This window comes from Neopelma chrysocephalum, unplaced genomic scaffold (genome assembly GCF_003984885.1).
Source record: "Neopelma chrysocephalum unplaced genomic scaffold, ASM398488v2 Primary Assembly neopelma1_70, whole genome shotgun sequence".
In the NCBI taxonomy this organism is placed as follows: Eukaryota; Metazoa; Chordata; class Aves; order Passeriformes; family Pipridae; genus Neopelma; species Neopelma chrysocephalum.
Genome location: NW_020897730.1, coordinates 9,677,001 through 9,688,390, shown reverse-complemented (window position 1 = coordinate 9,688,390; position 11,390 = coordinate 9,677,001). Strand labels below are relative to the sequence as shown.

General features: G+C 44.5%; 1 protein-coding gene across 1 annotated transcript; it reads left to right on the top strand.

The window, feature by feature from the left end:
• Positions 1–5,715: 5,715 nt before the first annotated feature.
• On the top strand, positions 5,716–7,540 carry GPR148 (G protein-coupled receptor 148). Its single transcript, XM_027685988.1, has 3 exons — positions 5,716–5,773; positions 6,675–7,008; positions 7,495–7,540. The coding sequence occupies exons 1-3, from the start codon at positions 5,716–5,718 to the stop codon at positions 7,538–7,540; spliced, it is 438 nt and encodes a 145-aa protein (XP_027541789.1).
• Positions 7,541–11,390: the final 3,850 nt, after the last annotated feature.

The window sequence follows — 11,390 nt, the reverse complement described above, 5'->3', positions numbered from 1 at the left end:
GAAGCAGCTCAATTAAAAGGACCTAGAACTTCCTGAGAAAATGCTGAGAATGGGTGAGAAAAATAGTTTGTTTTCTAGTTATCCTGGTAACTTTGACTATAATGAACTCCTACAGGACAGGCATTTGCCTGTGGATAGCTGAGCTATCTCTGAGCTACCCAGAGGTATTTTGGAGCTGTTGTTGGCTCTGGGTGCTGCTGAGAACAATAATAAAGGAAAGGAGAGGATGTATTTGCTCTGGTGCTTCTCATGCACATCCTTTAATGAGCTGGAATTTGGACTGGAGAAGAAAGAAACAAATAATTAAACTAGAAATAAAATTAACTTGGCAAATAAAATTAACTTAGCTTGGTGGCTGCCTTCAGCAATGTTCTCTCCATGCCTCAATCTCTTCCTGTTGTGAGCTGTAGCTCTGCCAGTTTGGTGAGAAGTTCTGGACATACCAGGGGGTGATGTGCCCTCTGCCTTGTGCCTGTGGAGGTCACCGGGAGAGTAAGACTGATGTGGGCTCACATAACCCAAACAGTGGTAAAGTTACATCTCGTCCCCCCAAAAAACCCTCTCTTTTCTTTACAAGTTCGGAGCATTTGTGTTCATATTCCTGCCCTAGCACTGTTTTTGTGCCATGAAGTCTGAATCTCCAGTGTGAAGGAGCAGGGAATTGGTATGGAAATGAGTGGGAGTGGTACAAAGCCACTGTTAGAAGGGCAAGGCAGAGTGAGGCCTCCTGTGGAGAAAATCTAATTTTTAATAACCTGTGCTGAATAAGTAACAAAGGAGCTGGCGGGGAGGGACAAGAGAGCTGGTGAATGGCACTGTGTCAAAGGCCCACGGCATGTTCCTGCTCGGCTAATAGGAGATTGTGACTCTTATTCAGCACATGCTGGCAGTTAATCCCTGTGCCATATGGCAGCTCTGCCTGGCACCTGCTCCATCAGTGTGAGATAAGGTCAGTGTCTCCCTGTGGGCAGCGTCATTGCAGACAATCAATGTTGCTTCAGCGTCTTTGCCACCCGGGAACCACTGCCCACCCTAAGTACAGCACTGGGAACTGGGGAGGAGCATCCTAACTTTGGCAGCGAGGCTCCTTCCTCTCCAGGATGGTGCTGTGCCTTGTGCTATTCCATGCCATGTACAGATTGTATGCATTCATTCACAGCCTGTCATCAAAAGGCATGAATAGGAAGAGATAATGTGTATTTTCTTTCACACTGTGTTTTTCCTCCCTTTTCTGTCTCGACTCCACATCTAGAGTGTTTTCTTCCATCTTGATTCCTCTATTATCTTTGCCCCCCAGGTTGTACAGGGCAGGCAATCCCTTCCAAGCTGTCAGGAGGGAACTGTGACAGTGCACAGCTGTGGCTGGGGTCCTCCTGTCTGCTGCATCACCATTAAAGCCCCTGTCTATCTGCCTGTATATGCCAACCTGTCTCTTCTGCCTTTTTTTCTTCCATTTCTGTTTTGGTATTTCATTTTAACTTGCACTTTGCACTCTCCAGCCATCTGTCTGCCTTCTCATCCAATCATCCTTCAAGGAAGTATCGTGCTAAACCTCTCCTGTACTGCCTAGCTTTTTACAGGAGACAAAACATGTTAAAACGGGCATATGGCCAGGTAGCTTCTGCTTTTGCCTGCCAGCAGCAGCCCTTCCTAGGTGATGCTGGAGATCACTGCAGGTGAGACAGAACAGAGACACAGAGCTTTTGGTGCCAGCAACCATCAAAAAGACAGAGAATCTGAGATGGAATGGTGTTCTAAGGGATTGGGGGGGGTGTGTGTAGCTCCTCCATTTGAGAAACTTTCTCTTATGAGAAGGAGCTTTCTCCCTGTCTTAAAGGAGGAGTGAAAAAGCCACCAATTCAGATGTGTACTTCTAGTTCTGCTCATGACTCTATGTGATATTAAATATGGGTTTAATCTCTTCTGATAGATGCTAAATTTTCAGATGAGAGTGATATGTTATTGTTCTTTATCTAAAGGCCTTAGATTTCTATAGATAACTCCTGTTAGCACCAGTGTTGTGCAGCATTCAAAGTTTAAGCAAGGTTTCTCCTCACAAATTAAACTGCTTCAGGAAAGAAGATAATATTTTTTAAATAGGCCTTAATTAGTAGGCTGTTTGTCCTGTTTCACAAATGCATTGTTATGAAAAGTAGGTAGGCAGGAGAGATCATTAAATCTGAGAAACAGTCTAGGATGGCTTCTCTTGATGTCCCATGAGTCTGTCCATAAATGACCATGAAAAGCAGTTGTTTGCTATAAATCCCTGGTCACATCTGCAGCTTGTCACCAGAAAACATGTTAGTGGTTCAACCACGTAGGTCCTTCCAGCTTGGAAGAATTACTGTGGCAGAGGAGGAAAAGCCATCTTGCTTTGCCTTGCCAGGCTCAGGGAATGGAGATGGGTGAGTTCTGCTGGCTACAGCTCACAGCAGTCAGGGACACACAGTGACCTGCAGGAAAGCAGGTGTTGTCTGGGACTTACAGTCAAATATTCCAAAATTCTGTTCTTCTGACACCCCCTTAATTCTTAATACTGCACCTTGAAGGCAGATTTGGTACAAAATTTACCTTGGCTTTGTGATGACAGTGTCTTGATGGTATTTGGAATTAGGAAAAGTGATGCAGGGATTTAATGCTGAGCCCTCCCAGTCTCTCCCAATGTCCTCTCTTTTGTTTGGGAGCCTCATCAAAATGTCTTCAAATAAGCACTCTCTAATCCTTGTTTGCTTTTGTTTCAGGTTTCCTTTGACCTTTACAAGCATTGTAATCTGATCTTAGTTTTCACACCCATTTCTTTACTTCCTTAACTTCAGTAATTGCTATGTCCTATTTGTGAACTTTGTACAGTTACAAGAGCAATGCTTATGTCTCTTATCTACAGCAAATAACAAGCAAGGGCTGAACAATCCTTCTGGACCCAAGTGGGAACAGATAGCTGAGGCATGGACAAGTTGCACCCCTCCCCTGTGGCTTGCAGAAAGGACAGAATCTTACAGGTTTAGAAAAAAAGTTGTCTTTTAATTGACTTTGTATGTAAAGGAGAAGCAAAAGGGAAGGCTCAACCAGAAAAACAGCACAGTCAAACTGCTCTAATTACTTTTTTCACTGGCAGCAGCAGCTCATTTCCCCAGAGTGACAAGATGGATACAGGCAGGAAATCTGGTTCTCCCTGCCCTGCTGGGAGGAGCTGGCCTGCTCCTGGGCACTTGGCTATTCATGGCTGGGGGAGCTTCCCCAGCAAGGGAGGTGCTTTCTGAACCTGGATAAGCCTGGAAGAAGGACATTCATGGAGGGAAGCTGAAGAAACTGCAACCGCACATGAAGGCTCCTGAGGCCAAGGCTTTGTTACTAAACACGCCTGGGAATATCCCCACGAAACAAAATTCCAGTGGAAATGTTGATTTGTTAGGCCCACCTGTCTCATCCAAAACACAGTTCAAGGAGCTGTGGTGGAGACCAAGGAAGCCTTTTTACCCTGCTCTTGGACTCCTGGCCAGGCAGCCCAAGGTCTGGGGCAGACCCACAGCCCAGGAGCAGTTTCTAGGCTGGGACCTGGTGCGTGGTGCTGGGGGAGGCAGTCAAAGACTCCATGGTCACACTGAGACAGAGACATGATGGTTCAGGGAACCTCAGGGGTGAACGTGAGCATGCAGTGCAGTCACACACTTCCTCTGGGTATCCCCTTCTAACACAGTCTCTTGGGATGGAGGGCTGGGGAAATCTTAGGTTGCTTCCCTTTCTTGCACGGTGCTTGTTGGCTTGTTCAGTTGGTCAGACTAAACTCTTCGTGAAGTAGGAAGCTTCCCTCTGTGTGGATGCAGATAAGTCCACACCAAGAGCTGTAAGACAGTAATATTTCTAACCTTTTCTGTTCAGTTCAGCAACACCTGTTTATAGTCAGTAACAGTATATAATGTAGTGCAGTCTTTGCTGGATTTACAGTGTGGCTGGATGCATTCTTTCTGAGATCTCCCAGACTCATCAGATAAGACAACTAAGCTTTCAGTAGGATGTTTATTGAAGCAGAAATGAGTAAAGTACTTAACAGTGTGTGGTTCAGTTTGAAAATCAATACAGACAGTATTGAGCCAGAAGAGGGGCTGCTAATACTGTATGTCTGCATCAGCAAGATATGTAAGAAGTGTGTCCACATAAATTTACCAGGAAGCATTTAAAAAAATCAATAACTAGAGCATTAAGGCCAGGTTTACAGGAAATTGCAGGAGAATCATTCAGGTTGGCACCACAAAATATTGAACACTGAGATGCAATGGCAAGGAGCTGTCTTAAGTTCAGAATCCTCAGGAGTGGTCTTCAGAGCTGCCAGCCCCTTGCAAATGATCCAGATGTGGAAATGCCTCCTAAGGTCAAGAAAATGAGACAACAACCAGATATTCTCAGAGCCATCTATTTCTGGGTATATTTCAGTGTACCAGGACATCAACCTATCACATTTTTAAATCTAGCAGAACTGTACTGAACAATTATAAGCCCCTGTGGAAATCTGAGGGGAGTGGCTTTGGCTGGATCTGCTGGGGTTGAACTGTCTTCCAGTTATTTGCTGTTGTCCATTTTTGTCGAACTAAAGCCTTCCTGTGTTCCTTTCAGGAGGAGCACAGTTAAAGCTGAGGGAACCTGCAGTCACTCATCCAGAATGGGATGAACTTTAAAGTCCCTTCCCACCCAAATCATTCTATGATTTATTTTTCTAACAGCCAAAAGTGTGCAGCTGATATGACAACGAACTCTTGTTTTTTCACACTGAATCCTAACCAGATGGTGGAAAATACAGTGGTAATTTAAATAGAAATGAGAGAATCCTGCCCATTGACAGGACATCCTTGGAGTGCCATGAGCTGGGAGGCAGCAAACACTTCCACCATTAACAGAGATCTGAAATTATAATTGGAGGTGACTTGCATACTTGAGTTTTCATCATTTCCCTTCCATTTTGCAATAACAGTATAATTCAACAGTTCTACTGTCTGCTTAAGGTATTATGTTATCATCATCAATGATAGATGCAAGGCATGGTCCTGAAGCATAATTGCATCAATATTGCTCACATACTTCTCAGTGGATGCGGGATTGAGTGAGCAAAACCAAACACCTTCTGTTTTGCCTACCCCAGGCACCATAGCAATTGAAATGCTGTGCTTAAAATTATCATTGGGTTTTCCTCCTGTCCCTTTGTTCCATATGGTGCTGCCTGTCAACTGTCTTAACATCCAGTTCTGTGGATGCCAACTATCAGTGTGTAAGGAAATGAAATGTGCACAAGATTTGGTGACTGATGCTGAGTTCCACGAGCTGTCTGCTTTGTTGCTTGGCATGCCCTGAGCCAGCATGTCCGTGGCACAGCACAGCTTTCTGTGTGGTGAGCTGTGCCCTGACCCCCATGGAGGGAAAGATACTGCATTGCCATGTGCTGGTAGTGCTGGGCAGATAATGAATACAATAATGCCAGGTTAAGTGAGGAGCTGCCTATTAAACAATAAAAAAATAGGTTTTCTTCTGATCAGACCATGCCTGGAAGAACTTGAAGAGTTCCTTCTCTGCAATCCAGATCCCTCACAATTCTCTGGTTGCACCCCCAGCTCTGATCCTGAGCTCTGATATTAAAGGCAGCACAGTGCAGCAGCAGTGTCCTGGCCAGCAAACCAGGAATTGGTCTCCAAATGGACATTGGAAACCCCAAGTCTGCTGTAGGATATGCTGGTACATTACAGTGTATGTCACTCATCCCAGACAATTCTCAGATTGTCTGTAAGTCTGCAATAGATGAGAGTTCAGTATTTGTGTACCATGCATGAAAAAAGGCAGGGGAAGGCTTATCAAGCATGAATAATGTGGTTTGATTCACTGAAGCAAAAATGGTTTTCATCTACAAATAAGGTAATTTCATTCACTAGAGCCATTGTGCTACAATTTTACAACAGGATTGAGAGCCTTTTTATTGATCTTCAGGTCAATTGTGTTGTTGCATACAAATTGGTGCAAAACCACCCAATGACATTTATGGCTCTCCTCCATCAGTACATGTGAAATGTTGATCTGCATCGTTGCATATTTGTTTAATCAAGCCAACATTTCACCTGCATCATTGGAGTGATAATGTGATGAGAACAAACTCAAATTACTGAAAATGATCAACCCATTCATTTCTGATCAAAGAGCTAGCTGAGGGATTTAGTCCCTTTTAAACCTCCCAGAGATTCATTCTCTTTTCTAAATATTAGATTTTACAGAAAGAAAATAAAATCTCCACTTTAGGCAAAAACATCTTTTGACACCACAGAATTCACTTGCAACTTTCAGCTTTCTGTCCTTGAGAAGAGCTGGTAGAATTGGCTACAGAAATCACGTTGCTTCCATGAGTTTTTTGAAACCTCTGCTTCATTTGCCTTTCTAAGGACTCAATGTAGAAGATCTGTCTTGCTTTCTTCAAGTCAGGCAATCATCCCTACATCCTAAGGAAATGGACATGTCTGGCTGTGCCTCAGTAAGGAGGTCAAATGCAACTGTGCGCCGCCTCAGGGAGATAGAATTCAACAGTTCCTCAGTTTTGGATGATACTACTTTGTACTTTCTGCTGGAGGAATTGTCTCTCACCCCATCAGGCACAAACATGAAGATGTTTTTAATCTCTCCAGTCGTCTGCCTCATGGCAGGTGTCCTCATCATTCCTACCATCTTATTCGTGATCTTCTCTCGATTTAACATCCGTCAGGAAACAAGGTACATGCTGCTGGGAAATGCTCTGCTTTCTGATCTCATCTACCTGTTGTTCTACACCCTGTCGGCTGCTCTCAATGCAGCACACCTACATCTCCCAAAGGAAGCCTGCGTCCTCCTGTTATTTCTGCTGGCAGTGGCTTATTGTGGAGGATTGTTCACAGCTGTTGCAATAGTCTTGGACACATACGTAGCTATTTTGTTTCCTTTGCGCTACATCACTATTTTGCCTCCTTCACGAACAAAAAAAATCATAGTTTTACTATGGATGTGTTCTGGAGCTTTCCCTGGGATGTTTTTCTTGGTGCTACATAGCACCCACACCTTTGTGCCCTGTGTCCTGGAAATGTGCTCGGTTCCAGTAATACTAATATTAACTCTGAATGGGACTGATGCTCTGAAACTCTGTTTCTGGCTTTCTGCCACGGTTATCTTTCTCTGCCTGTCTGTAATATTTTGTTGCTATGCTATTCTGTATTTTAAAACCAAACATTCGGGTATATGGGAGAGCATCTGCTCCAGAGCCAGTGTAACATTCTTAATGCACAACACTGTGTTGTTTTTCTACTTCTTTCCACTCTTGGCCCTTATTGTAGAATCATTCTTGTGTGTTAATGTTCTCATCAAACTGCAGACAGGAATTTTGGTCTCCCTGACAGTCTGCAATGTCCTGATGATTCTTCCTAAAGTTTTGTTCCCTTTTCTGTATGGGCTTCGATACAGAGAGATCTCAGCCTCTCTCAAATCCATTGTCAGGAGGAAGCAGCTTCGCATGGTGTCACCTGCTCCACCACCATCCTGAGCCAAGGCAGAGCACAGTCACAGCAGAGGAGTTGTCCTTACCCTGTTATCATGCAAGACTGATGGAAATCACTCAGCTTCCGAAGAAGTGGAGGAGAAGTGGTCAACCCATGGTAGCAAAGACATGGGTTGACCACTCTGCCTCCTTGGTGCCAAAAGATCTTTCATTATGTCATGGCTGAGAATACAGAAAATGCTACCCTGGATGAAGTTACAAGCTTTGTTCTGATGTGAAAGGCAGAACCTTTGGGAGGAGATATTGAATCAAGATCATTTTCACCCACCTGCTGCAAATGCCTTTCTAGAAAAGAAGAAAATTAAAAGTTTTGCGAAGCAGAGGGGGCAACCACAGGTCCCTTGACGGCATCCCTTACATCAGAGGATCCTTAACTAAACGTGCTGTGAACAGAACAACTGTTTCTTTCATGCACAGTGTATTCTTGCAAGGTTGGTAGCCAATGTCCTATTCTTTGAAACCTGACCTGAGAGGTGCCTCTGGAAACTGCTGCACCCAGCGAAAGGCTGTGCCTCAGCCTGTGCAACGTGCTGGTGTATTTGCTGCCTTACGGATTCTGTCTGGCAATTGCACAACACTGGAATTTTTTAAAATCTCTGTCTGGTGGGAGTCACCTTTGATCAGTGCCTGCTGGGCAGCCCAGCACATGACAGTGCCGGGGGTTGCAGGGATGGATGGGCTGCTCGGGGAGGGAAGCTGAGCCGGAGGCAGCGGGTGGCATTCCCTCATTCCCTGCCTGCAGGGTGGTGTCCTGCTGTGCCGGTGCTGGAGAAGCCTGGAGCAGCCCAGAGCCCTGATTCCTGCTGAGGCTGCACTGAGGTGACCTGGCCAAGGCTGAGGCAGCAGCTGGGGCAACAGGGCAGGAGCAGTGAGGCGCCAGGCTGGGCACAGCTGTACCCACAGCATGGCTCCGGCAGGAACCCGGGGCGAGGGACTGAGCATGAACACCACATCTGATCCCTGCTGAGGCATCTCCCAGCTCTGCCTCACAAAAATCCTCTCTAGCAGCCTGATCCCAGGTTACAGCTGCACTGTCTCAGAGCTACTGCTGGATACCTGCCACTAAAGCCTTAGGAAGGCCAGGAGGAGAGGCTGCAGAGCCAGTTGGTGCATCAGGAGCAAGATCTTGTAAGAGCCTTTTAGGTTTTCCAGATCAGCCCCCTACCTCTAGAGAACAAGTGAAACATATTTCTGACTTTAAAGAAACCAAAATTTCATTAGGTATAAACATCAGTGTGGGAAATGTAAGTTGCCGATCTGTTCCTTGGACTCGATAAAAAAGCTCTGTGTTTCTAAAGATATTACTTTTAGAATTCGTTAGATTTTATGTAAAAATACACCGGGCTTAAAAGGAAAGGTCTTTGATTTCACTGTGCAATATTTCCCTTATGTGCAGTCTCTCTTCACGTTCTTTTGGCTTAAAGTTATACACAGAAAGTGCTGAATGTGGCTGTTGGCTATTTCTCACTGGTCTGAAGAATTCCACTAAGTGTGAGCCAGGAGGAGATCAGTGTCTGATTGCATGGAATGTTTTTGGCAAGGGAGCCAGTTTGAGCGGTTCCTGCTGATCTTCTCCCATCATTTCCAAGCTGCTTGTTACTCTCCTCACATTGCAGTGCCTGCTTTCTCCTGTTTGCTGATGCAACTGCTTCTGAGGTTGCAGGTTAAATATGTTCCTTCAAAGAGAACTGGTGTTGTTTTTATTTTAACTGAGATTATCCCAGTGATCTGCTTTATAGGATGTTCTGCAAACAGCTGCATAAGCACAGCTGAGGGGGTAACAAGTTCCAGTACAGAGGTGGGGGAATGAGCAGGGACATCTTAGAGAGGCTTTGCTGCTAAGGGACGCTTCTTTTGTAAGAAGCATCTCTAAGGCAAAGTTGTTGCAAGTGAATAAACTGTAATATTGCATATTTGCTTTAACCGTGGTCCTGTGCTTCTCAGTACTCTTCAATAAAAGGATCTAGAAGTCACTTTTTACTGGATTCTTTTATTTTTCTCCAAGATGAATGTACCATAGACATTTGTCGTGGAAACTGTGTTTGTATAAAGACTTCAGATTGTCTGTAACAGGGATCTTGCATAACCCTAGGAAGGACGGGGGAAATGGCTGCATACTAAATCAGGTGCTTTCTGCTAAATCTCCTTGGCATGTGGAAAGATCAAGAATGGAAGAGGTACTCGTAAATCCCCAGGCTGCTCATATCCTGGGCCGATTTTTATGCCAGCACCCATTGACAAAGATGCTGGTGACTTAGAGTTTACTTTAACCATGCAAAGCTCTTTCAAGTTTACCTGTATTGGAAATTTTCATGATCAGGGGTGAAGATAACTGTTTAAATAGTATAAGTGACCATAAGTACCTTTGCATAGCTGCAGGTTAATAGTGCTTGATCTTCCTGCCAATTATGAAGTTAATCTCCTGGACAGGATTCTGTTGCCAATTCTATGTCTCTTTCTGACATACACATCCCCTGGATATATTTAGATACAACTGGAAGTTTGGTAACAAAGGACGCAGAAAGACAAAGCAAGTGAATCAGGGATTGTGTCAAGTTTATGTGTATATGAAGTCTGCCCACAGTGGTATCACAAGGGCCAGGCAAACAAAACATTGCTTTGTGGAAATGACCTTCTAAGAAAGATTATTGCAAGTTGATATTTTATTAATCCACATTAAAGTGGTTTAACATTAGATAGGTAAGTTTTTCTTAAGTGACTGCTTGTAAACAACATCTTCCCAGGTAATATTACTGTGCTGTTTGGTACAAAAGCAGTATATTACAGAGTGTGTAGAGGAAACACACCACAGCCCTGAATCATTTGCCCTTGGGGATTTCCCCAATCTATCTGAATAGGACCAAAGGATTCATTAGGGCAACATAACAAGCACAAGGTTCCTGTAATGCTTTTCATACATGCCTTGAGTTTTGTCTCAAAGATTGTTAGACTTCTGTATTTTCTAGAACCTCATTGCTGTAGTGATTACCAGCCTTGTAAGGATGTCTCCACATAAGCTCTGGAAATTCAAACTGAGCCTATTTACCAGAGTCCAGCAATCGACCTCTCCCTGGTCACATAAGTGAACTTCTTGAATGTCACTGTGCCAGCCCAGCATTTTAATTTAAAGTGAAATGGAGAGCAGTTGGCTTTACCATGTGATTTGGCAGCTGGGGGCAGTAATCCTTTAATGAATTGCAATACCATGAATCACTAGAAGTATTCTAATTTATAGCCTAAATATATTCCTGCTCAGTTTTTCCCCTCTTTTCTTGTGCCAGCATTGTCACTACGTTTAGCACTGCTCTCTTCCCTCTCTCAGTTGGATTTGCAGTGCAGTTTGCTGTCTGTAACCTGCAGACTGAAGGGAGTCAGACCTGCATTCCAGGGGCTGGGGCTGTGCCATACAACACTGGAGACATAATTACGTCAGAGATAGGTCTGTGCCTCCAGTGGGATCAGGTTCAGTGTCAGGAGATACGGAGGATCTCCAGGCAGGTAAACAAGCACACAGTTTTGGATTTGGGGTATAGTTCATTGCAACGATTTCAGTAATTATTCAGTAAAACTAATTAACCTCCCACAGTTTTAGTAATTAATGTTGGAGTGTCTACTTCTGCTCCATCACTTGGCTGTGTCATTTTCTACGGGAAGTTTAATACAGTAAGAGGGCAGAAGGAAAGTGGCATTTGCCTGGTTGCACTGGGGGCAGCCCCGAGAGCCCTGGGGCTGTGTCCCAGCCCTGCGGAACAGCGCCAGCTGCCTCCGGGACGGGTCCGGCAGCTCCCGCGGGGAGAGGCTGCTCCTTGCTTATTAGTCGCTGTTTGTACATGGA

Excerpts from the sequence above, each read along its gene's own strand:
- GPR148 (XM_027685988.1), top strand. The coding sequence starts at position 5,716 with ATGCTGGTACATTACAGTGTATGTCACTCATCCCAGACAATTCTCAGA. Across the intron at positions 5,774-6,674 it reads AATTCTCAGATTGTCTGTAA|GTGTCCTCATCATTCCTACC; the intron begins GTCTGCAATAGA and ends GCCTCATGGCAG. Across the intron at positions 7,009-7,494 it reads ATCATAGTTTTACTATGGAT|GAGGAAGCAGCTTCGCATGG; the intron begins GTGTTCTGGAGC and ends ATCCATTGTCAG.